General features: G+C 42.1%; 1 protein-coding gene across 4 annotated transcripts in view; it reads right to left on the bottom strand.

Moving 5' to 3' along the window:
- Nucleotides 1-1,826: 1,826 nt before the first annotated feature.
- The window catches only part of FRMD5 (FERM domain containing 5), a 173,749-nt gene continuing 147,619 nt past the window's right edge, over nt 1,827-27,956 (bottom strand). For all 4 annotated transcript variants that reach the window (XM_068274977.1, XM_068274976.1, XM_068274975.1 and 1 more), the window contains 6 exons: nt 17,346-17,409; nt 12,616-12,707; nt 12,453-12,527; nt 10,131-10,199; nt 8,866-8,972; nt 1,827-2,844 (listed from right to left, as the gene is read on the bottom strand). In XM_068274977.1, coding sequence (XP_068131078.1) covers nt 2,297-2,844; nt 8,866-8,972; nt 10,131-10,199; nt 12,453-12,527; nt 12,616-12,707; nt 17,346-17,409 — 955 coding nt within the window. In that variant the 3' untranslated portion in view covers nt 1,827-2,296. The remainder of the gene's footprint in view (nt 2,845-8,865; nt 8,973-10,130; nt 10,200-12,452; nt 12,528-12,615; nt 12,708-17,345; nt 17,410-27,956) is intronic.

Here is a 27,956-nt window from a genome sequence, read left to right on the forward strand (position 1 = left end):
CTGACAGGCAATCGTGTATTCTATAAAGCATCTCCCTTTAAGCCTAGGTTAGATAGAGTATTTTGAATAACTCGCAGAAGCATAACAGGATTGCGCCCTAAAATATTTAGAGATTGTGCATGAAAACCAGTGCAAAGATCTTAAATGGTTCCAAGGATGGCGATTTAACGGTGATAGTACCCCACTCTCATTATATATATATATATATATATATATATATATATATATACATATATATATATATATATATATATATATGTATATATTGTCTCCATGAAGTCCCATTTCTCAGATATTTCCACTTTCAGCATGTAAACTAGCCTGCTCTGCAGTCATGAGGTGGGAATATCTGAGGAACCGAGACAAAATAAAGGTATGTATATAATCTTGCTTCAAGTTAGACCATACAAAATACAAATAGATGTGCTTTACAAAAGACATCCGCTTCAGCTACACCTTACGCTGGCCATACACCCGAGAACTATAGAGTAACAGACTTTGAACAGGCTGTTTAGGTAAGCTAAACATCCTACCTGGAAGGGGTAACATTAACCATGCACAATGCAATTTGACATTCAACAAAATAATCGATTCAATAATATGATCGACTCAATCATAAAACAGGATGCCACTGATTTTTTCCCCTATTGTGACATTTGATCAGAACAAGTGGAAAATGCTGATCATTTGCTAGAAAGAATCTTTAGTTCTTTATCAGACATTCAAATGATCAGAATATTACTTTTTGTCCTTCTAATCAAACTGTTAAATTGATTGGAAGATGGAACTATGTAAAGCTACTTTAAGATTGGACAAGATTGTAAAATCAAGATTGGATGGAGTATAGCCAGCTTTACTAATGTAATTACTAATAGCACTCTGCAGTATGTTTTTACTTTTTGATAAGATAGTTACAAAAGAAATGCTATTTACCTTTGCATTTTTACAATTTTCTATTTTTGCCAGTACCCCCGAGCAATCACTAGGTGTCTCTGCTGCAGCTGTTGTGAGTAGAGTGCATCACTGATAAACCTGCATACAGTGAATGGGTGGAAACTCATCAGAATCATAGCTATGAACAAGGACTGTCATAGCTAGGGCCTTGGGTTCAACCTGAGAAAAAAAGTTTTCAGCATTTATCTATATATTCAGACTGTGATACAACCTTTCAAATGAAGAAAGCATGATGTATTAAGATATTTTGTTTAGATGGAGGAAAGCTTTAGAAAGGACTTTCTACTGGTTGCGGCTGGCAGCAGATTGGAGAAAACTAGCGGCCGGCTGCTAAAGCTTACATTATAGTTGTTGTTGTTGTATCAGTCATTAAATCATTGGCTAAGAATAATGGCGGTATAAATTCAGGATACAAACTAAGGAGGCCGGTCACTCTCTCCCCCTTTATGCAGGGCAGCGTGCACATCTTTAGGTTGCCACAGCTCTGCTCCCTCCTCCTCACTCTGCAGTATGTCACCTGCACACTGCCGACTGAGGGGTGGAGCTACAGTGATGTAAGGTTAGTATGTGCACGCTGCTCTGCTCTCATTAAGGGGAGCCCCGGGGTGCCACGCTTGAGGATGGGGGGGCATGTCATCCTCAATTCAAAGGTTTTATGGTCCTGCATAGATCCAAAGCCACTTTTCAGAACCATAACATTCTAATCTCCAACACTATACCCTAGTTGGTAAAATCAAAACCAACTGTCACATAGTGGTTACCATCCCTTTGTTTTTTTATGGTGTGTCTATGTAGCTTTGTTATTTTTTTGTAATCTCTGTTAAATTACTGTTAGTGCAAATAAAGAGTGTAGCAAAAAAAACAAAAACAAAAAAAACTCTTAATTTTAATCCTTACCAAGACAAAATGAGTGGACTACGTAAACTGTTCTTGAACTATAACCAGCTCAGATCAACTTGAGCTGTTGCCCTACAATGCCTACTCTGGTTTATGTGCTATCAGAGCTTCCTCCTTCATTCACTCCCAGCCACGCCAAAATGAGAATGCAAAATGCTGAAGATGACCACAGCTGCTTGTTTTCTGGAGCTGAGCAGGCAATTTGATGGGAGCCACACACAGGGCAGATGGGCAATACCTCCATGCAATGTATCAGAGGCATCCTACACCTCTATCTCACCCTCATCCAACCATGCACAACTGGAAAACCTTCAGCAAAGGTTTATTCTGCTGACCTTTGAACCATGAAGGGTTTGTAAGACAAGACAAGAGTGAGAAGGGAAGGACACTGGAAGACATCACTCCTCATGGTCACAGAGGGCCACTGTGCCCATCCTCTATTAGATCAGGAGTCAATGAGGCGGATAATAGGGTGTAGTTTGCAGGACACCCACCGTCGCAAGGGACAGAAGTACTGATAATGAAACTGCTGGAATTCTGGAGTAAGTCGGATGTCTCTCAGAAACGCCAGCTCCAGGTCAGACTCGGCCAACACAACCAGCAGCAGGAGTAATGCCAGCAGAAGACACAGAGTGACTGCCAGCAGCCGCAGGACACTTTGTAGAAATGAATTGGCCTGTTCTGGCTCAGGTTCCCCCTGAACAGATCCTTCTGGGCCTGGCAGTGCTGGTGGTGGGGTCTCCATATTTGGAATGCTGGGAGCAGCCAGGTCACCCTCTTCATCCTTGTTGGAGAACGTTGTCCCATTCACTTGTTGCCCGATGGATAGCTCGAGGTTGGACTCCCGCACAGGTGTTGGGAGGATGCTGCAGCAAGGAGTGTATGCCTCATCACTGATCACTGTCTCCCGAGAGCCATGAGGAGTCAGAATATCAAGGTGGTCAGTGGAGCGCATTGGGGTGGAGTGGGCGCTGTCACGTAGAGACTCCAGACCTAAAGATACACAAACAGTCAGACAAACTATACAAGAGAGAAACACTCACAGGAAATGTCACTCACAGACACGAGCTGGCAAATGCAGGCAGTGCTAACAGAAATGATATTGCTTAGAGTAGCCAATAGCAACCAATATCATACCTCCCAACTTTTTGAGATAAGAAAGAGGGACACTTAAGCCACGCCCCTGCTACATCCCTAGTCACGCATACCATAAAGATTTTATAAGAAAAATATGTTGTTTTATAATTCAAACCACACTGGTCCTTTCTATCCTGGTTCATTTTCCTTCATAGTAACATTTGAAAATAAGAAATGTATCATTTTAAAGAGAGTCTGAAGCGAGAATAAATCTCGCTTCAGACCTCATAGATAGCAGGGGCATGTGTGCCCCTGCTAAACTGCCACTATCCCGCGGCTTAACGGGGGTCCCTTTACCCCCAAATCCCCTCGGTGCAGCGGGGGAGCGCTTCTTGGTTGGGGCAGGGCTAACCGCCGCAGCCCTGCCCCACGCGCGTCTGTCAGCGCGTATCTCCGCCTCTCCCCCGCCCCTCTCAGTCTTCCTTCACTGAGAGGGGCGGGGGAGAGGCGGCGATGCGCCGCTGATAGACGCGACTGGAGGCAGGGCTGCAGCCGTTAGCCCTGCCTCCAGGAGCGACCAAGTCTGCGACCAAGTGTTGCAGTGGGGGGTGTGGGGGTGAAGGGACCCCCGTTTAGCGGCGCTATAGCGGCGGTTTAGCAGGGGCACACATGCCCCTGCTAACTATGAGCTCTGAAGCGAGATTTATTCTCGCTTCAGAGTCTCTTTAAAGGATGGGAATAAAATTTGGAGTCAATGAAACTAATTTTTCAGTAGATAAAATTCATATATTTACATAGATCTGTACGTCCGTCCTGAAAGAGGGACAAATGGGGGAGAAAGAGGGACAGGGTCCCCAAAGAGGGACTGTCCCTCCAAAAAAAAGGAAAAGTTGGGAGCTATACAATATGTCAGTTTACTTTATGGTATTTCACTCCCGCATCCAGGACTTCTCACGAGTGTCATCTCTCTTTTGACACCTGTCCTGTCCGTCATGCTCCGAACCTGCAAACCTTTAAAAGTACTCTGAAAAACCACCTATCTAGGCAAGCCTATAATTTTCTATAGGCGGCACTGGAGGTTTACTGCTCCATTCTCTAGCCCGTGTGTCTCCTTCTCTAATATCTCCAATACCCTCTTGAATGTAAGCTTGCAAGGGCAGTCATTTATCATATGAACATGCACCAATATTGGTGATGTTTCAAACCACACATCAACTGTGTATGTATTAGTATTCTTATGGCTGGATTATTGTATTATAATTCTTTAGTATTATTTAGTATTTATATGCTGGATGTCCTGATTGTACAGGGTTTGGAACAGTATCTATGCTCACCACTATTTGTTTTGTACTATGTAAAGCGCTATGGAAGATGCTGGCGCTATATAAATACAAAAATATAATAATAAACAAAAAGATCTGACGAGTATAAATGTCTTTAATGTAAAGCACTATAGAAAATGTAAAATATGTGAATAATGACATAAATAATTTATATGGATTAATAAACTCTAATTCATACTTTTATATATTTTTATTTTTTTTCTTTACTTATTTTGGGTATCATGGAAAAGCACTTTTGAGGTTTTAATCACTGTTTGTGTCTCCATTAAGAAGTATTGGGGCAAATATCTAAATCAGGGACAGGAAATGGCACTTATAACATTTAATGATGTCTCCATTTCCTGTCCCAGTGACCAGCATTAGGGCTTAGATGGTCAGTGGGACAGGAAATGACTGGTATTCTCTCCAGCTTGGACACAGACAGCAGTAACAAACTCAGACCATCCTAAACCTTCCCCACTCTATGCAAAATGTAAAAAGGAAAATGTTTGCTTGGATTTGGACTTGGTAGTAGTAACAATGTTAAATAGTGGCTGCAGCACATTAGACTGAGACTGTTCAGTATTCACCTGTTAATCTCATCTCTCTATAGGAAGTAGCTGGTGGGGTTGGTTGGGCTGGTGGAACCGGCGTGGCAGACACAGGAAACACTCCAGTCAATGCCGGGAAAAGTGGCAGGGCCCCCAGAGCTCTTCCCAGCAGCCGGGGCCCCAGACTGAGCACACGGATCTTCACATCCCGGTAACAATGATTGATCATCCGGAGGTGCACATTCACCTTGGTCTTAATGCGGATCAGACACTTCACCATGATTAACAATAGTCCAGTATTCCCACTCTGATGACTTCTGAATAGATTCACTCAGCACTTACAATTGTCCTTCTATTTCCTCTGCAATATCTCCAATCCCTTGTCACTGAATCACCTGCACAGGCTGTCTGTATATCCACGTTCCAGATCCCTTCTCTTCCCAGCACTTCCCTCACTCTGCCTCTCGCTCTCCTCATACCCGGCATGTGCCTGTCCTCCTCCTTCTCTGACATACAAGGTGAAGCTTCTGACTCCTGGCAGCTATTTTGGGCACCAATATATTTACTAGTGAGCTCAGGCTGGGAATACAGGAGACAGTGAGTCCAGCTGTCAGTGCTCCCACCCACACTGTATTCTAACAGCCTAGAGCCCACCCACACCTCCATACACAGCAGCTCCCAAAACAAACCATTCCTGATTGCCAGCTTAATCACTCACTCCTTCTATAACCACCATCAAGAGCAGAGTAACCTCCGATACCCCCATGAAAAACAAAATTCATACGCTTGGTTTACAAAAATCAGTTTTATAAAAGGCATGGAAGGGAATCATTTCAAATTTGCTCCTTTGCAAAAATGCTGGCTTATGGGGCCACTTCTTGCGCATTTGAAGCTGAGACTTTGCAAATACCTCCCACTTGCAAAGTAAGTGTCCATTTTCGATATAGGTTATCTTATCTTTGTACAGTGGGACAGATTTATTAAGACACAGAGAAGGAATGCTAAAGCCAAAGTGAAGCAGATACTGGGGTAGACAGTCAGAATCCTTCCTTCCTTTAAAGTGAACCTGAGGTGAAAATAAACTGATGTAACTGATAAACAATTGTATTTATCCTCCTACTCCTAAACATTACCTTTTTTTTAGAGATCCCTTGGTTTTATTTTATACTTAAACATTTACAAAGTAGATTGAATGTTTTGTTGTCTCTACTCAGTGGCAGCCTATTAAGTGTCCCTAAATGAAAATACATTAACTAATGACCTTTTTCTATCTCCCTCTGCTCTCAGCAGTTGTATTCTGCCAGGAAAACTTTTATGGCTGTAATTTGCTCATCAGTGATGTTTACTATATTCCCGACAAGAAAGAAGCTGTAATTTTTGTGCCTAAAAATGAACTCTTTCAGGCAGCAAAATAAAACAGCCTGGTTATTAATGTGTTTGGCACTGTACATACACCTGTTTATCTCATCATGTCACATGTCACCTCAGGTACACACTAACAGCTGGGCAACTGCTCCACTCTTGTTTCCCTTTTCTTAGGCTGTCTGTTTTAGGGAAATATACACACAAATCAGCCAAAACATTAAAAACACCTTCTCTAATACTTTGTAGGTCTCGCTTGTGGTATCGAAACATCTCTGAGCAGTCAAAGATCTTTAAAGGTGCCATGCTGTATCTGGCCGATGCAGGAAATTTGGACGCTCGCTATCGGTAGAAATTAAACTTCCGGATATAGATATTTATGTATCGGGCAGTGCCGACTCCCAAATTACACAATATAGCTGCAATTTATAGCGGCATCTATGGCAGCTCCGTAACATTATCATAATTGGGGCAGATTGGCGGTGGGGGTCTGTTATGATTAGGCATTGGGGGTTGTTTTGAATGGTTAAGCCTGGGGGGTGTTTTTAAGGGTTAGGCATGGGTGGGGCAGGTTAAGGTTAGGCCTGGGGGTGTCTTTAAGGGTCAGGCGTGGGGGGTGGTGGTTAAGGTTAGGCCTGGGGGTGTCTTTAAGGGTCAGGCGTGGGGGGTGGTGGTTAAAGAGACACTGAAGCGAAAAAAAAAAATGATATAGTGAATTGGTTGTGTACTATGAATAATTACTAGAAGATTAGCAGCAAAGAAAATATTCTCATACTTTTATTTTCAGGTATATAGTGTTTTTTCTAACATTGCATCATTCTATAATATGTGCACATTACACAACACTCAGCATTCAAAATGAGTCTTTCAGAGCAGTCTGTGAAGTAATGACCTCTCCTCTAGCAGAGAAAAAGTAAATAGTCCAGGAACAGTTGAGATAATAAAAGACAGATAACAGCCCTCTCCACAACTAACTTAAGGTGCCCATACACTCGTCAGATTGGCAGCAGATAGATAAGAAATGCATCTGATGCTCTATCTGATGCGTTTTTAGAACATTTTTTACCAGGATAGAATGCCAATAGATTTCAGTTTGAAATCTATTGAAATTCGATCTGATGGCATTTTTTTGCCATCAGATTTCCATTAAGGCCAATGCAAACTGATAAGCAATCTCATCAGATCGACCTAAATTTTCCACCCTGCCAGTTCGATGGAAATCCATCGAAATCGATCGAAATCGGCCATCGATCAGTCAATTGGCCAACCGATTTGCAATTGATCGATTGGGATCGATCGGTCGGCCAGAAAATCGGCTGAGTGTATGGGCCCCTTTAGTCGGAGAGCTTAATGGCTTGTTTGCATAGAGATAACAACTGGAGTTTCTTAACTCTTCCTGTACTGGAAACAATTACACTGATGTATCTGATCTTAATGTTTTATTTCTTAGCTGTACTACACATACAAATCATAATATCATCATTTTTTTCCGCTTCAGTGTCTCTTTAAGGTTAGGCATGTGGGGTGTTTTTATTTTAAGGGTTAGGCTTGGAGTGAAGGGGTGGTTAAGATTAGGTATCGGTAGAGGGAAAGTTCTGTGCGAGAATAGTGAGTTGTAGTAAAATATCGGTATTATTTAATGATCTTTTACTATGGTAATTTACACTTTTAAAATATAGCATATCTGTTAAGTTCCTATTAATGTTGTAATAACTTATTGGCTTTATGTAGGCTGAGCCTACTTGGGTGTGTCAATTTTTACTCTTTATGCCTTATTTTTGTACAAAAATGTATGACTACCCAAAAAAAATGATTGTTGAAAACTGTTGAAAAAACAAAACAAAATATGGGTAGATTTTACCAAGATTCTACTAGCAACACATTAGAGACAGTGGATAGAGACACAACACATTAGGGGCACACAGAGATGTGTGGGCAAATTTCCTTGTGCCCCATTTTTATGCACTCGTATCTGGAACCAAGGTGTTAGCGGCAGATATTTTTAGTTCTGGAGATTGTGAGGCTTTGTAACAAAACGCACACATGCACTGCTGCAAGTTAGAGCACTACTTTAGCTAGTTTTCTAATAATACATTGTCCTTTCTTGTACCATTTTGGTAAGTACTAATGCCTACATATTTAAAATGCCCCATAAGATGACCATTTTCAAAATGGTTTTATAGTCATCTAGCCAATATAATTTGGCCCTTGTCAGAGTTTTTAAGATCATTACACTTGCTTATTTTTCTTGTTCCCATCACAACTTCAATAACTGACTCTTCACTTGTCTATTTATGTCCCACTCCTTGACCAGTGCTATTGTAACAAGACAATGTTATTCACTGTTTTTAGTGTTGTGGCTGATTTGTGTAAATCTGTTAAACAAATATTAACACACTAGTAGACCCAAGCCTTTTTCAAAACGGGCTCTAGGTCTTTTTTTACCGCCGCTGCCAGTCACTGCGCATGCGCACACGCCCGCCGCGCGCACGCAACTGCCCGCCCACCTACCTCGCTCTCTGGTCCCTCCAGCTGTCCGTTACTGTGCACATGCGCAGTAACAAAATAACAGGGACACAGGGACGCTGCATAACTGCTGGATGCAGCGACACAGGCTCATTATTATATAGGATGCAGTTTAACACCATAAAAATTTATCAATCAAACAAGTAAACACTCATGTAAAGGGGAATAGAGCATACCTTCCATGATAGATATGTGTACCGCTCTTCGGCGTGTTCGAGGAACGCTGCTTAAACGTAGTCCATGACTAATGGAAGGACAACTGCGGCTTGGTACCATACCCGCCCTGCAACACAAAAATGTCTGTCAACACTTAACAGCCAACACAACACATTATCTGTAGAAGTACTGGGGAATTCTGAGTAACTCAATGCCAAGCAGAAGCTGCAAAGCAAGTCAATTGTTGGGATGTAGGAAACAGGAAATAAACTGTGATGGAAGCATTGCACCAACCCATGTATGAGTCATTTGTAAGGCCTTACTTTGATACTTTGAACATGGAGGACCTTATGCCAGCACACTGCACATTTTCAGGAACGTGCAAAGGCTTCCTACTAGGCTACTAAAAAGGAGAAGGGCTCTAATTAATTATTATTATTATTGTTGTTTACTTATATGCCAGTACATGTTGCAGAGCTGTACAAAGAACTAATGAGGGTTGCAAGTGACATATGTAAGGCAAATAATAGGAATACTGTACAGTATACATGAAGAGACCAATTAGGCTTACAATCTAAAAATGACAGGCTTGCTTTAGCAGCAAAAACTCTAGAACTGCCCTGATGATAGCATCTGTAAAGACTATGGAGCACAGGCTGCCATAGACTAATTTTGTGATGTCAACAGTGGCAACTATAAACTTGTATTTTAAAACTGAAGCAAAATCAATAGGGGTTGCAGTGCTTAGGAGAACTCGTGGAGAAGGATGTGATCAGTTTGATAAGCTGATAGTTTTGTAAGGTTCTGATTTGCTGGGATGATTTCCTGGTTGAACAGATGAGCAGGACCAGCAAATCAGAACCTTACAAATCTATCAGCTGATCAAACTGATCACATGCTTCTCCATGAGTTCTCCTAAGCATTGTCATCTCTAAAAATCAGTAATGCAGATGCGCTGCATTATTGACCAGAGACTTTGTTTTATTTTAAGCACACTGAAGAATAAGAACGCTAGCAGTCCTTCACACTGGTGAAGAAATGGACCATTCTAGCCAGCAAAATCCACTTTTTTGATGGGGCCTGCGAGGGAGGGAGGAGGGGGGGGGGGGGGGTATGGGGAAACGGAACGGAAACAGCTGAACGGCAACGGAGTGAAAACGGATCGACCGGTTATCAAATCTGTTTTCACGGATCCGTTTGCCCTCAACACCAGTGTGATCCGGGCCTAACTTCCGTTTGATAGGAGCTTTAATGCCTATAGGTTAACGTTAACAGTTACACTGACCTATGTATCTCTGGGGGTTCCCTCTTGATTTTAGCGCTGGATTCCATCACTTCCTTTGCAACTCGACCACTAATTACAGAATTGAAAAAAATAAAAATGTTTTATTTTCATCCACAAAGGAACACAGGGCTAACTAGCATGAAATATGTTACATCCAGGTTAATTCAGCAATTGTTCACAAGCTGCATTGCCCTGCACACATTTTACTGGCAGGTAGCACAGCTTACCAAATGCCAAATAAAAAACAGCATGAGGTTTGCTCCACTTGGGAGCCAGTGCATTATGGGAAAGCACTGCTCGCTGCAGCTGGCTGCTTTCATGGAACTGAATATACCATGAAAGGTAAATTAGCCTTCCCTCTCTTTCAGAGTAATACGCCCACTAGTGGAGGGCACAGGGCTTTACCTTCAAGCCCCCAGTCCTAGCGAGGTGCCCAGTAATAGGAGTGAGTGTTTATCCTGCTATTTCATTACATTCACTTCAGATAACGAGTACATGGATATCCTGGGAACCCTTACAGGTTTACCCAAAGTCTCTGAAAAGAGTCAATAAAGACACTTTGCGGTAGTATTTTGTGGCTACAAGTCTTCTAGGTTGTCCTCTAGAACCCCAGTCTTCAACAACCTCTTTGATAGCACCCGTCTTACCATGTTGCAGTTTGGCTACTTTGTTGTTAAATGTAGGCTCCCTCCCATGTTGCTTGCAGTCTTTAGTGAACTTCCTGCTACACGCTTGAAATTCACAGTGGCTTACATGAATTTCCTGTCTCAGCTAAAAGGACCAGACACCAGCTGCAAGCCTCAGCCAAGCCTACAAAGCTGGAGACAGGAAGTTAGATGATCAAAAGAGCTTGAGGAGGCTGGACCTTCTCCAGAGCATACATTTGAAAATCGGCGCCGGTAGACTTGGGGGCAGAATATAGCCGGTATGGCTGATCCTGCTTCTGCACAGGTCTGGGCACTGTTAATTACTATTCCCCTTCCAGGCCGCCATGGATAGTGGGGAATGATATAATTCGACTTCCAGCGATTGCTGGATGCTGAATTATTGTGTTTTTAAGCAACTTCCACTCCGTCTTCTGACAGCGCCGACGTTACTCACTGAGAGCCGCTATAGATGTGATTCCTATTATAGTCTATGGTGGCGCCGGCTGCACCCAAATCTAGCAGCGCTGAAAACCACTGCTCCATCTCCAGAGGCTTTTGTAGACTTCAAGCAAAATAAGGAGAAGCCCTCCAGCAACAGGACAGGAGCCAGACTGCAATTAAGATTAGACGAAGGCTGCAAACCACCAGAAAGGACCCAGACTGCAATCACAGGGTTGATGAAGATTGGGTTCCAGAAAAGAAGCCCAAAGATTTTTAGCAATAAAATAGTAGCACAGTGTCATTGACTTACTTTTACACCCTTTGGGCAAGTGTGTAATAAACAGCCTTAGAAAAACCTGTGTACACATTAGCCAGAGTGGGAGTGCTTATCTGATCACCCCGAGTTCAGGATCAATGAGACAGCATCATCATCATAAAATCTCAATCCAATAATTGGATTTATAATAATATAATAATATATAATAATGTATATTATAATACAAATAATAGGGGGTTTGCCTACAGAGCTCCCAAGCCCACCAGCAGTGCATGTAGTGTTCTGAGAGGAGGGGGAAGTTGTGTCCCCCAAACTTCTGCTGTTGGGGGTTTATGAGGTTGTGAGAATCCAAACATTTGCAGGGTTTCCATCTGCTCACTACCATAGGGTTTACTACTTCAGCAGCAATGAACTCTGGGGTACTTACATAAGATGATATGGCAAACCATGATTTTCCACTGTACATCCTTATTTAGACTCACCCCTTCCACTCTCCACAGCACCGTGACTCTCTAGTGGTGGTGCCAATCACAGCAATGACAAATAGCATGGCTCACAACTATGGTTTGACTTCTTTGGAATTTTGAGCTTCCGGAACCCTTTGCAAATTTACTAAAAAGGCATGTGAGAAGCTACACCCGTTTCTGTTTAGGGAAAAAGCGAATACAAGTTCACTTAAAGCCTGGAGCAAGACCGCATTGGGGGTCCAGTCATAAAGGAAGCTGGTTGCAAAATGACCCCACTGTGGTACATTTTTTAAATCCCACTGCAGCACTATCTATCTCTGTTGGCGCTCTTCTCCACTGGCTGAATCCCGTTTTGTGGGGTGCTGTTGTCTGTACAGTCTAGTGCAGTTCTTGTCTTGGTGCCTAATCACCTTGTGGGCATGTGTTTTCTTATTCCCATAAACACATAACAATTACTTACTAAATACTTCTTTCAGCTGCTGACACTTACCTGTACCGGAATCGGCTGCCCTTAAAGAACAAATTACTGCTGGAGACGGTGCGGACTTGGTTGGAATTCTCAAGCCTATAAATAAAGTAGGAATACATCAGTCAGCAGAGAACAAATGAGGAATGGACTGGGCAATATGGAGCTTGGGAAATGGAAGACTGACTTGTAGAAGGACTGGTTCTCCACACCACATTTCCACAGGTGTTTGCAGGCCTCGGGGGTGGGAGCTATGTACGTCAATACCAAGCGCTTCTCCTAGAAAAACAGGATTAGGAATGACATAAATGTAAGTAAAGGGAGCGTGTGTATATAGATCATACTCAAAATGCAAGGGTCAGCGTATACTAAAGGAGTGCTGTCATATCATGCCGATACTACAAAGTATGGTCAGCTACTTCTGGCATAAGGTCTATATTCTGACAGCTCTCAGTTTAGCTTGCTTATATCATCATTGACCCATGTACATTATATATATCCTGACTGACTGGTATATATAAGGCCTATATGACTGATGAATACACACACACTTCCTCCCCTACATGCATAGCTCACAACTGTGCCACATTGCCTCATGAATGACCCTCCCTCAGACGGCACAGAAAGATGACAGAAGTATACAGAAGCATGTTTATTAGTACATCATGGGATGACATGAATCTTCTGAGGCTGCTTTGCTTCTTGGTTCCATTTTACAAAAGGCAGCCCTGCATATAAAGCCAAGCTTTATGAGGCACTAAGGGTATATTATTGGTGGCCAATGGAGCTAACATAAACAGCGTAATAAATATATTAACCACGTATAAGTCAAAGTAATGTTAAAATGGAAAATACTGAGGCTGTAACATAGTGTCACAACCATCATTTACAATTTATTTCTATCATATGTATGCAGAGGATTGTGAGTGAGTACTGTACTGTATTGCTTTATCAATCTGCCAGAGCTATCTCCCTATAGCATAGCTGTAGCCAGTGTGTGTCCTTGTATTGCGATTGCGCTGTAATGATGGATACAACCTTTTATATCCTGTTATTTTCTCATTTGTACACAAAACACAGTAAAGTCAGAACTGTTCTCCAAAGTGGGAAACCTGGATATCCAGGGAGATGGGGTGTCATGGCTGTACTTTATATTATCTTTATATTATAGTTATTGTGAGGTAAATAGTAACACACTACTAGCCAATACACGATACTAGAGGTACAGTTATTAGTCTTGAAATGAAACAAGGCAAATCATTTATGTGTTCAGGAAACAGTAAAGTTAGATTCATTAATGTCTGTGTCCCAACTGAGGGGAGTTCTCACCATTTTTCTACCTGGCATAACCTGAGGCTATTCTCAACATCTAGCCAAAGCTGCCCAAACATGCATTGATCTTTCTGGATGATTTCTGACGGATTCAAATTACTTTGATTGAATCTGCCAGTCATTTTTTGTGTCGAGATAACCGATCCATTGACTTTTGATTGACTGACTGATTTGACTAACGATTTTGAGAAGTGTATTGATTGGACATGTTTGAACATTTCCATGCAATAGGGGTCGGACAGCAGAGGTGGGGGATCAATGGCTCATAGCAATCGATATGCATCGCGCAGTACAACGCTTGCAGTTGGATTGATGCTTGGATGGATTTCTGATGAAATCTTCTAAAATTGACTTTGCTATGTATGGTAGAAAACAATCACTATTTGATCAAATTCCAGTCGCTTGGGGATTGATCAACTTGGCATATCAGGCCACAATCGATCCATGTATGGCAAGCATAGCGAGGTGGGCAAGCAGGAAGTGACAGGTGGTACAGCAGGAAGTGACAGATGGCGCAGCAGGAAGTGACAGGTGGTGCACTGTGAGGGGGAGGCTGCTTAGAGAACTTTGTCCAAGTTAAATCAACCCATAGCTTTGTGTTGAATTTGAATTATAATGCCTATGTATATAATAATCTCTCCACATACTATATCATATGTAGGGCCTGATGAAATAAGGTTCTCCCAAGCTGCAGGACATGGACAAAGGTAAGCCCAGCCTTTTTTCATGATAAATGTTCTCCTATCAGCCAAATGCAGTTTGCAGCATTCACATGGGTCATACAAGAGCATAGACAGGACTGCTTAAAGATAAACTATTTGCATATGGGCTATTGCAGTTACATGCACACTCCTGCCGCCAGAACATTTTTTTTTTACATAAATCTAGGGCACCCTGTGCTGCACATGAACGCAGTCCTACAATTGCCAGTTTACCAACCTTTCAGCAATCCTTGCAGTGCTCTGATATGACTCAGGTACACCTTTCTGGACATTTCCCACCTAACAGCAAGCTTAGTTTACTAAGGCTCCTTTCACACTACAGCCATTGCGTCACAGAGGAACTAACAATATAATCGCATCGTGCGATGCAATTATATTTCAATGACGCTTTCACTCTGATGCATTTACATGCGTTTGCTGCATGCAGTTCGTTACCGGGCGACATGCGCATGCCAGCATAAGGTCTATGAACTGCATGCGTCACTGTATGGTTTGCATCACAGTGGTAGGCTAGGATGCATCTTTACATCACTGTTGCGTTGTGATTCTAGTTTTCTGTATGCACAATGCAACATACAGTGGGATGCAAAAGTTTAGGCAACCTTGTTAATCGTCATGATTTTCTGTATAAATCGTTGGTTAAATGTCAGTTAAATATATCATATAGGAGACACACACAGTGATATTTGAAAAGTGAAATGAAATTTATTGGATTTACAGAAAGTGCACAATAATTGCTTAAATAAAATTAGGCAGGTACATAAATGTGGGCACTGTGGTCATTTTATTGATTCCAAAACCTTTAGAATAATTATTGGAACTCAAATTGGCTTGGTAAGCTCAGTGACCCCTGACCTACATACACAGGTGAATCCAATTATAAGAAAGAGTCAAGGGGGTCAATTGTACGTTTCCTCCCTCTTTTAAATTTCTCTGAAGAGTAGCATCGTGGGGGTCTCAAAACAACTCTAAAATGACCCGAAGACAAAGATTGTTCACCATTATGGTTTAGGGGAAGGATACAGAAAGCTGTCTCAGAGATTTCAGCTGTCTGTTTCCACAGTTAGGAAAATATTAAAGAAATGGAAGACCACAGGCTTTGTTCAAGTTAAGGCTCGAAGTGGGAGACCAAGAAAAATATCGGATAAACAGAAGCAACGAATGGTGAGAACAGACAGAGTCAACCCACAGACCAGCACCAAGGACCTACAACCTCATCTTGCTGCAGATGGAGTCACTGTGCATCGTTCAACCATTCGGCGCACTTTACACAAGGAGATTCTGTATGTGAGAGTGATGCAGATGAAGCCTTTTCTCCCCCCACAGCACAAACAGCGCCGCTTGAAGTATGCTAAAGCACTTTTGGACAAGCCAGCTTCATTTTGGAATAAGGTGCTGTGGACTGATGAAACTAAAATTGAGTTATTTGGGCATAACAAGGGGCATTATGCGTGGAGGAAAAAGAACACAGCAAGACAAACACCTGCTACCTACAGTAATATATGGTGGTGGTTCCATCATGCTGTGGGGCTGTGTGGCCAGTGCAGGGACTGGGAATCCTGTCAAAGTTGAGGGATGCATGGATTCCACTCAGTATCAGCAGATTCTGGAGACCAATGTCCAGGAATCAGTGATGAAGCTGCGCCAGGGCTGGATCTTTCAACAAGAAAACGACAATAAACACTGCTCAAAATCCACTAAGCCATTCATGCAGAGGAACAAGTACAACATTCTGGAATGACCATCTCCGTCCCCAAACCTGAATATAATTGAAAATCTGTGGTGTGAGTTAAAGAGAGCTGTCCATGCTTGGAAGCCATCAAACCTGAATGAACTAGATATGTTTTGTGAAGCGAAATGGTCCAAAATACCTTCAACCAGAATCCAGACTCTCATTGGAACCTACAGGAAGCGTTTCGAGGCTGTAATTTCAGCAAAATGAGGATCTACTAAATATTGATTTCATTTCTTTTTTGTGGTGCCCAAATTTATGCACCCGCCTAATTTTGTTTATACAATTATTGCGCACTTTCTTTTAAAGCCAATAAACTTCATTTCACTTCTCAAATATCACTGTGTGTGTCTCCTATATGATATATTTAACTGACATTTTTTATCATAACAACCAACGATTTATACAGGAAAATCATGACGATTAACAAGGTTGCCCAAACTTTCGATATCCCACTGTATATAGTGTGAAAGTAACCTTAAAAAAGCGGACGTAAACCCAAGACTTCCTTTGTGCTTTAAAAGGTAAGCAACTTTATGATATACTTTAGATAAAAACATTTCTTTGTTACTGCTTACATTTCTCCACAGAGATGCTGCTCTTTAGTAACTTTCTTGTTTCATAGGCGCACATACAGGGTTAAACATCCTGTATTTACATATAGCTTGTCTGAACTTGGCACACAGTGGCACAGATCAGAGGTGTCAGCTCAAATTACAGCGATTTATTACTAGCAGATAAGGGAGAATAAGATAGCCTGTTATCACTAAACTCAAACAGGGTGGGTTTCTTTGTGTTTTACTCCTCTCCTGTGGAAATGTTTAGGTCCTCTTCAATCACTTGTGTTCTGCAGTTTAGAAGAGCCTTTAGATAATCAAGCTGTTATTCCGATCCAGCTATACAATACATGTTTTGTGTTCTGCATGTATACACATCAGTCAATCAGAGGAGGTATATATATATATTTATATATGTAAGTAATGCTGCTAATTTCTAATTAATCAGGCAATATAAAATTCCCAGTCAGTTAGTGTATATATATATGTATATTTATAAATGATCTAGTCACCCTGTATATATACCAGTCCATATGTATATACCAGTCTGTCAGGGTATATATTGACATTTTACCTCCTTCTCTCTCACATATAAATGAAAAGTTTTTCCTTCAAATTTCATTTTTGTGGCATCACTCCTGAAATAAAACAAAAATAAATAAAAATCACAAAGACTTGCACAGGGAGAGACAAAACGACAGGACAAGGCACAAGAACAATGCATTGTGGGAACAAGGTAATGACACGGGCAATACAAGCGAACCACGAAAGGAGATCTTCACAACAGAACCACAAGATGGAGCTCAGCAATCGACTTATTAATTTCTACTGCAATAGTAATGATAAATAACTAGCGCTGAATTTCTGTTGGTGTAAATTGCACTGTGGCACCTTACATACAGGGGAATTCAGATGTGCATCCTTTATTAGCGGGTGATTGCTTTCCCTATACATAGTTATCCCATTGAAGCTGGTTATACATTTTTCTTTTAGTCCAAATATTTACTTCTCTAGTCAAAGGAAAGTCCAGACGCTCAACACCCCCAGAGATACCTACTTTCTGGTGCAGGATCTGGTAAGCCAGGCCATAAGGAACAACAGAAAGAGGATCCACAAGCTTTAGTAGAGTTCATAAAAGCCGGTATGCTTTATCAGAAAAAATCCACACAAAAGATACAGACATCCATGGGATCAAACGGATGCATATCGGGCCAATGATGTGCCCTTAGTCATAGTTACAAAGTAGTAAATAACTAAGGCACATCATAGGCCCAATACGCTTCAGTTTGATCCTGTGTACATCCATGTCTTTTGTGTGGATTTTTCTAATAAAGCATACAGGCTTTTATGAGCTCTACTGAAGCTTGTGGAGCCTCTTTCTCTTGTATTTTCTTCTCTAATTCTTTCTTCCTTTGCCTCTCTTTCCTTCTTCTTGCTTTCCTGTTCTTTACTCTTTGGGCACATTCACAACTGTGCACTGCCTCCGCGGTGCGTTGGATTGACCTACGCACTACTGGACAAAATGCCTGTTACGCCCGCATTACAAATGAATTATGGAAGTACGTGCATTGCAACGCACACATTACTGGAAGATGGTCATTTTGAAATAACACTGAATCCATAGCAATGAACAATTGTAAAATTTAAAATACATAGCTATAAAATGTAGATTTCTCACAGAGTAAAAGCTACTATAAGTTACTTTTCTCCTGTGTAGCTGTCACTTACAGTTGGTTGTAAATAGCCGACAGATCTGACATGTTTTGAACTAGTCCATCTCCTCATGATTCTCAGTATTTCCTTTATTCTTTGCAAAATAACTCATTGAAAAGGATCTATACAAAGATTTTAGCCAAGTTTGCTGCTCTTTTTACACTACTTTGGCAGTTGGACTGGACTTCAGTAAATTCTTCTGTAACTAAAGAAGTACCTGAAAATCCTCCATGAGGCGATGGACTAGTCCAAAACCGACAGACCTGTCAGAATTTCCCTACTCCCTGTAAGTGAACAGCGACATAGGAAAAAAGTAATTAGTAGTGTATTTCACTGTGGGAGAAATGTATGTTTACTTGTATGAATTTTACATTTTCCAATTTTTCATGATAGTTGTCCTTTAAAGGGACCCTAAGCTGTGGTTAAAAACAGAATTTGGACTTACCTGGGGCTTCCTCCAGCCCCCCGTAGCCCGCAAGGTTCCCCGGTGGCCTCCTAATCCCTTATGTGGTGCTGGCTCCAGTAATCCAGCGACTTCGGCTGAAGTCGATTGTAGCCGGGACCAGCGCCACGGATGGGACCAAGAGGATGCCGGAGGACCTCGTGGGCTACGGGGGCTGGAGGAAGTCCCAGGTAAGTCCAAATTCTGTTTTTAATTACAGCTCAGGGTCCCTTTAAAGAGTTGTTCTACCTCTACAGTACTGTTTTGCCCAAACACATTAGCATGATCAATGGCCACCAGCACAAGGCATTAATTGGAATTCATTATTAAAAGGCCAGCTAAACTCAAAAAAAGTTGTTATATATGAAAGCATGCTTGATGTTTATTATAAATTGAATGTCATTTTTGCATTTTCAAATGTGAAAATGTGTTTTATAGTTGTGTTTGCCTGCAGCTGTATAGCTTTACAGACACAAGACTCCTCCATTGACTGATTTCCTATTCACAAAGTAATCTTGAAATCCCTTTTCCTGTGAAGTGCAAGTGTATAGGCTTTGCCAGTATAGCGATTGACACAAGCTCCCACCCATCTCTGAATATAGATGAAGTGGGCAGTGAACTCTGCAGATACAGAAACAAATGTGCAATAAGCTTCACCCTTGTGGTTTCCTCTATCACTGCCTTTTGCCACCAACTTCAGCCACGTTTTTTAGTTTGGCCTATATGTTTATTCCTACTTTGAAACTAAAAATGTTTAATTAGATGCAAATTATTCTGAGCTACATGCAAATGTAATGCAAACAGTATGCACCTTATCACTGGGCCAGTTAAAATAGCAGTAAGTGAATTCCAAGCAATTGAAATTAATGTAATTTGCATTCAATCTGCATGCAAGCCAGAATTATTAGTATCGCACTGATCATCTCTACTTGGGAGTAACATGGTCACTCCTAATTGACCTAATCACCAGCTATATCTATGGAAGGCAGACAGCGATCTTTACTGTACATCAGATTTTAAGCCTGGTACACACAATGCCATTTTCCATGAGATTGACAGTTGAATAGATTATTTCCAACAGGTCCGATCTGATTTCCGATCATTTTTCTGATCGATTTTGCATATAAATTATCAGAAAATCAATCTGAAAAACAATCGTAGAAAACAGATCGGACCTGTCGTAAATAATCAATTCGACCGTCAATCTGACGGAAAATTGCATCGTGTGTACCAGGCATTGCATTCACTTATTAATCTCCTCCTGATTGTCATTTGAATTCGCTTGTCCAATTTTGGATTTTGTTGTGGTTTAATGAATGTCAAAGATACAGATTCATGTACTATTTGTCCTAATTTGTCCTTTTTTTACTTATTTTTACTATGATTTTGCTGGGCCAAGTGCTAAAAAATATGATATAAATAAGTACAATTCCCCTGCAACCCGAGGAGGTCTGTGGCTGTAACACCTCCCCATCAATCAGCAATAGATATCCCCATGGGAGGCTGTCCCGAGGCAGGTAATTTGAGGGCAGGACTGCGCCTAGTAGTTTGAGCTATGCCATAGACCACAATGTTAATTGCAGCTACAGCAGCACCTAGTGTATAATTTGGGTGTCAGACAAACCAAAGCCGAAGGTAATGTACAGGAAGCGAAGGGTAGTATTAGGTGTAGAGTGGAGGAAGAGCTAGTGTTTGGAGTAGGTAGGGGGAGGGTTAGACATAGAGCGGGGGGTCGAAAGAGCCCCAATAAGACATCATTGCTTAGCATTCCAATAAGCACAGTAAGGGGGTGGAGGGAGGGCTGGCATCTTTAGCTAGTAGGGGAAAATATGGAACAGAGAACCGAATTATTAGAAAAAGGGCCAAAGTGTCATTGCTGCATTATTGCATATGCATAGTCTGCATAATTATCTACAGTCCTGGAATTCTCCCTTCTATGTACTGTCCAGATTAGTCCTAATGACCTCAATGATCTGCTAGCACAAATGGTTCAAAGCTTCTGTAGGACTGACAAATTGATTAATTAGTGTTTCTGGACAGACAGGGCAGCTGTACAAAGAGGCTAAAAAGGGGTTTTGATAACTCCAGTCAAGCCACTAAATAAATATATGGAAGTATGACACTTTGCACCACTGAAGCCAACAGCATTATTAATAGCGTGCTATTTGGTGATCCATACCCTGGGGATCATATTAAAATTGGCTATCTTTGGACTGCCAACTGGTTATCCATCATAAAAGTTGTAGCTAGTTACAGTGAGTGCTACTTTTAGAAATAGGACAATCTGCAGAGATCCCCACAAAGAGCTGCTATTCCTTAGCCACCTTTATAAGTATGCTATGCCCAGTACTTCTCAGTATTCTATTTTTCTGTGGATCGTCATGCTGGGTTCCTTCCCCTACGCCCAATACATCTTAGAATACCTATTTTTCTGTGGTTCACCATGCTGGGTTCCTTCCCCTATACCTAGCACATCTAATTATTCTATTTTTCTGTGGATCGCCATGCTGTGCTCCTTCCCTATGCCCAGTACATTTAAGTATTCTGTATTTCTGTGGATCACCATGCTTGGGAACCTTCCACAACATTTAGTACATCTCAGTATTTTGTTTTTCTGTGGAGCCAGCTGCATGGTGTCCGGTATTAGTCATGGAGAGAATCCGAAGACATAACAGCAAAAGTTGTTTAGGTGATACCTTTAATAACTAACTGTTAAAGATTTCTTTGCAAGCTTTCAAAACTTTACATTTCTTCTTCAGACATGTTTCACAACTGGATCAGAACCACACTATATCGTAGGGTTCTGATCCAGTACTGAAACATGTACAAGAAATCTTGTACAGTTAGTTATTAAAGGTATCACCTAGGCCTGAAAGATAAATCGAATTTAAACCGAAATCGCGATCACCAAGATCACAATTTTGGAATGGTCAAAGCGGCAATTATTGCGATCAAGTTTTTTCCACCTGGCTTTAAACTTCCCCAAAGTCTCGGTGCGTGCGGCCCGCAGCATTGGACATACCTTCCGTACGAGTCGAAACACTGTTCGTCCTCTATCGCAGTCTGCCGGCTCTTGTGCTTGGCAAAACTCCGGGTTCCTGTATGTCACATGACATACAGGAAGTATTCCATGCATCAAAGCCTGCAGGAGGTGAAGTGGATAGACGGGCATCGCTGGACTCCTGCTTAAAGCTATGTCCAGAACTGATGCAGCTTGGGGGACAGAGGAGGCACAGAGAGACACAGTGGGCACAGAGAGGGACCCAGAGTGGGCACAGAGTCTCGGTGCGTGCGGCCCGCAGCATTGGACATACCTTCCGTACGAGTCGAAACACTGTTCGTCCTCTATCGCAGTCTGCCGGCTCTTGTGCTTGGCAAAACTCTGGGTTCCTGTATGTCACATGACATACAGGAAGTATTCCATGCATCAAAGCCTGCAGGAGGTGAAGTGGATAGACGGGCATCGCTGGACTCCTGCTTGAAGCTATGTCCAGAACTGATGCAGCTTGGGGGACAGAGGAGGCACAGAGAGACACAGTGGGCACAGAGAGGGACCCAGAGTGGGCACAGAGCGAGACACAGGAGAAACAGAGGAGGCACAGAGAGAAACAGCGGGCACAGAGACACAAAGGGGGCAAGAGAGACCCAGAGTAGGCATAAAGAGTCAAAGGGGACACAAAGAGAGACAGGGACAGAGGGGGAACAAACAGGCAAAGAGGGGGAACAAAGCTTGATTTGAAGGAAATCGTGAATCCAATGTAAATCGCAATTTCAGACAGAAATCGCTCAATTCAATTTTTTCCTAAAATCGTTCAGGCCTAGTATCACCTAAACAACTTTTGTTGTTATGTCTTTAGTTTTTCTGTGGATCATTATGCTGAGGAATCCTTACCCTTCATCCAATACATATCAATATTCTGTTTTTTGTGGATCACCATGCTGGGGATCCTTCTCCTACACCTAGTAAATCTCAGTAGACCTGTCTTTCTGTCAATCATCAGGCTGGGGGTCCTTACTCTACAGCCAGTACATCTCAGTAAATCTGTTTTTCTGTGGATCACCATGCTGGGTTCCCTTATACCATACATGTCAAACTCTGTCCCGTGGGCCAAATCTGGCCCTCGGAGCCATCAGATTTGGCCCTCAGGTGGTTTTCCCACTTTGCATTATGTTTGGCCCACTTAGGACCACCAGAGAAGCTATATTCGAGGGTAAGCCCTAGATCACCAGAGAACCCATATGGGGAGGGGGGAAAGCACGAGGTACCAGGGAACTGTATAGGAGGGGGGGGGGGCACTAGACACCAGGAAACTGTATAGCGGAGGGAGGGTGGACCACTAAATATCAAGAAATTGTATAGGGGAGGGAGGGAGAACCACTAAACACCAGGGAACTGTATAGATGAGGGATTAGGGCCACTAGACACCAGGGAACCGTAAAGGGAAAGGAGGGGGTCACTAGACACCAGGGAACTGTTTAGGGGACAGAGGTGGGCTATTAAAAACCAGAGAACTTTATAAGGAAAAGAGGTGGCCACTAGACATTGAGGTTGGCCCACGACTTGGTCCCAGAGCTCAATTTCGGCCCACTTTGCATTTGAGTTTGACACCCCTGCCCTACACCCAGTACATCTCAGTATTTTGCCATTCTCTGTGGATCAATATGCTGGGTTAATACATGTGCTACTGCATAATGCTGCTCTGTGAATCAATTCCTTTGAGACAACTAGAAAGCAGTCCATCAGGTTTACTTTGCTGGGAGTGAAAAGGAAGGGAGAAATTCTGTGCAACTCACTGGTCTCTCAGCACTTGCTAAATATGAAAAGATGTACAATTTCTAGATTTAAATGATTAAAATATAATTTTTATTAAAAATGTAAGAAAAAAATATCTATTTCTATTTTTTGTAAAGCCGGTGACTTTGCAGTGAAGTCATAACAGCGAGTGTCTGATGAAGGTCTCACAAATAATTTAATGTACAGCTATGTGAAATCTTGTCTTCTCTATGTTTATACACAATCAAATTGGGGATTTACAGTATTCTGAGACAAGCACAAACTTTATTGTCATCCTTTATAAAAGTATCGATCTGCCTTTCTCTGACACTGAAGCGTCGCTCTGTCTTACGCTGTGAGAGAAGAGAGATCGAATTAACTGAGACACTTGAGGAAGATCAATAGCTCAGGACTGAGTCCGGCACATTTACCACGGAGATCAGTAACAAATCCCAGGAAGGCAGCGACAACTGTGGACAATATTGCATAAAACTCCAGTCAGAAATCACAATGAAACATACCTGTCTTTCTCTGCCTAGCAGCACATATGGGGCGGGGACTGGAACCATCCTGATTCTCTGTACCGCTGATCTATGCCCGTCTCTTCTTCAAACAGAATGTGGTGTTTTTGGTTTTTTGTTTTGCTGGTTTTCTTTATTTGTTTTGGCAAAGTTTTATTTTTGCTTTTATTTATGCATTTATTTAATTGCAAATGTATGAAGTGGTAGGAGTAATTATTGTATTTGATGAAGCTCCACCTGCTGGCTTGATAAGTAGCCTTATGTGAACAGAACAATGTGTTGCTTTACTGTTGCAGCGGAATATCCTATAACATTAGCAAGAGGAAAGTCCCCGGACTTGGGGACTGATCACTAGCTCCTGTTGTTCTCTATGTGGATATCCACATTGCAGCACAACTAGGGATACATATAAAAATGGCGCCAACAAATTTGGCCGCAGCATGAAGCCGATAAACGGCTTACTGAGGTCCTGAACAAGTCCCAGCGGTGTTAAAGAAAACCTAAAACGCTTCTACCTGCCCCCTGCAGCCATACTGTGCTCTTGCAGTGACTCACGGCTCCTCCGGTCCCCCGCCGCCAGCTAGTTTAGTCTTTGCCGACTCGGAGTCAGCGGTGTGAAACGTGTTACTGCTGGTGCAGGAGGCTATGGCGGACTTGAACACATATCTTTATACGTGTTGCAGGTGCCGTCACCGCCAGCGCCCAAATTAGCTTCTGACAGCTGCTATAATCGTAATTTACATTACGGTCTAGGCCAGTGGTCCTCAAACTAAGGCCCGCGGGCTGAATACGACCCCTTGAGGCTTTTTTACCGGCCCCCACAGACAAATTGTATTACTTATTTATGCGGACTGCTGGAATCTTTAAAAATTGGCAGCCTACATATAGAAAAGCAGTGCTGACACCACCATTTTACATGGAAGCCAGAAAGAAGTAATTCACTGGCTTCCAATCATTCATTGTCGTCCAATTGGATGGCAGGTTGTCACCTGAGTATGCTTCTTTGTCTGGCCCGCAAAGACTTCTTTGGATTGTGCTGCAGACGTTTGCAGGTCATTATGGCTCACATATGACTTGCTATGTAGGGTCACAATATCTGCACTTGATGTGTTGGTGACATAACTGCACTTCCTGAGTTGGGGGACATACTATCTGCACATGTTAAAATGGTCTGGTTAAATGGGAGACATTAGGGCTGCACATGTTAATAGGAGCTGTCTATAATACCTAGGTACAATGTAATGTTTTTCTTCATCATTTTATGTATACTCCGGCCCCCCAGCAGTCTGAAGTATGTTGACCCAGCCCTTGACCGAAAAAGTTTGTGGACCCTTGGTCTAGGCCCTTCTTGTACTCACAACGCTTGCCAGACCAACCACTGCCTGAGCTCCAAACAAAGCTATTGGATTTTCATTTGTAATATTCAACATTTTCCTGATTAAAATTTTTTTGGGAAGAATCCTATTCTGATTTCTGTTTTTCCATGTTACAATGTGTTTAAAATCTGATTTCAAAACAGTGGACATTATTGTTAATTACAATAAGGTTTCGGTGCAATCAAGCATAAAGATGATCTAATGAATTTCATAAGATGTGGTTAATGACCTTGAGTCACATAACAACTTCCTCTCAAGAGCCATGAGGCATGTGCTGGAGCATTACTGTTTCATGCTTGGCAATGACCATTATAGGCAGGGGCAAGGCACATCTATGGGCACGGACTGTGCACCTGCCTATGCATGTTTACATTTAGGTCAAAGGGTGCGGTGTGATGTGTATCCAATGGAGGCGTTCATGTGAGGCTGTGGCTTTGCTTTATTAATGATGTACTGGTTGTATGGAGGGGAGATAATGACAGTTTGAGTTCATTTAGTGATCAATTGAATGTCAACCAGTGCAATCTTAATCTGACTTTCGTTTCCAGTCAGGTTGAGATATCGTTTCTCAACTTGCTTGTAAGGAAGGAGGGAGATGGTCTGCAGACCACCCCTTATAGAAAACCAACTGCTGGTATTACTCTCCTGCGTGCCACCAGTCATCACCCTCGGCATCTGAAAGAGGGAATTCCCACTGGGCAGTTTCTGTGTATTCACAGAAGATGTTAACTTTCATGCAAAGGGCCCTAGTGATGCATGATCGCTTCATTGAGAGGGGTTACCAACATGGTACGTTGTGCTTTCAGTAGTAACTTCAGTCATACTAAAGACTTTAGCAGCTAATTTATTTAGAGGCTTGAAAGTCCTCAGGCCAATTTATTTTGCCCTTTTTTTTCTTATTTGTTGCATTTCCTTGCTATCAATTAGTACTGCTGTAATGTGTATTTATGGCCACTCGTCACTAGGGAACAGTGTGAGACAATAACAGAGGACTTCTGCTTTCAGTTTCTATATTTTCTGGCAGAAGAGAGACATCAAAGCATTCCAATAATTTACAGGACAACAAGTTCTGCTGACTGAGATCAAAAGCAGTGCACTTACTGTTTGAAGCTGCTAATGGGTTAATTTTAAAAAATTTCCATTTCAGAGGTTCAATTGAATGCTGGACACAGGATATTTATAACTCAGTCACAGGCCTACTTTGGTCTAAGAGACACTGCTCCCTGATGGTTCCAGTCCTTGAATGGCAGAAAAGAGTATATTCCCTCTATTTACATTTCCCCTGGCATATGAAGTCCAGCAGGGTTCAGTGTTGTCCCATCTACTCTTTACAGTCTACATGCCACCAGGTGGAAGTATAATTTGGAACCATGGTCTGAGTTATCATTGCTACATAGGCAAACTCAGCTGTATCTCTCTTTCAAGTCTACAGCACACATGGCTGGATAGTGTAATGGTTAAGGGCTCTGCCTCTGACACAGGAGACCTGGGTTCAAATCTCGGCTCTGCCTGTTCTGTAAGCCAGCACCCATTTCAGTTTCTTGGGCAAGTCTCCTTAACACTGCTACTGCCTACTGAGTGCGCTCTAGTGGCTGCCTCGCAAGTGCTTTGAGTCCGACAGGAGAAAAGCGCTATACAAATACTGCAATTATCCATGTCCATCAACACCCACCTAGAGGAACATCAAGACTGGATGAATAACAGCTGGTTGAGGCTGAGCTGACAAACCTGGGGAGCTGGTTATGCCTATGCTGAATAAGTTACAAAAGTCTGCCCATTTAAATCTAGCCATTCGGGAGGTGCTGTGCAGTACAAAGACTTGTTGCGTAACTTGAGGCTGGCACTTGTTGGAAAGCTAACACTCACACAGCAAGTAGCAGTATACATTCCTACTGGTTTGGATCACCACGAGCTGCTATTGTTTTTGCTCAAAGACTGATTCATTAAAGTATGCAGGGCTAAACTCTGAACTATTGATCCTTTTTATCTCTGTCCCGCTCCCAGAAGCCATTTTCTGCCAGAAAAATGTTTTATAGTTGTAATTCCTAATCGGTGAGGGTTACACTGTAGGCCGACCCAGTCCTGACCCAGACAGAAACTGTCACTTACATACCTGATGTTTAACCCATTTAGGCAGAGAAAGAAAAAAAAGCAACACAGCATTGATATTAGTGTGCTAGGCACTATACATACACACGTCTATCTCATCATGTCACATGTACCTCGGCTACCCTTTAAGCTAATTCATGCATTTGTATCCTCCTGCCTGGCTTACTGCAATACCCTGTTTAAGGGATTACCAGGAAAAGTATTGCTTTCCTAATGCCATTTTCACAACTCCAAAGTCCTGAAATCTCAC

The sequence above is a fragment of the Hyperolius riggenbachi genome, chromosome 3 (genome assembly GCF_040937935.1).
Source record: "Hyperolius riggenbachi isolate aHypRig1 chromosome 3, aHypRig1.pri, whole genome shotgun sequence".
In the NCBI taxonomy this organism is placed as follows: domain Eukaryota; kingdom Metazoa; phylum Chordata; class Amphibia; order Anura; family Hyperoliidae; genus Hyperolius; species Hyperolius riggenbachi.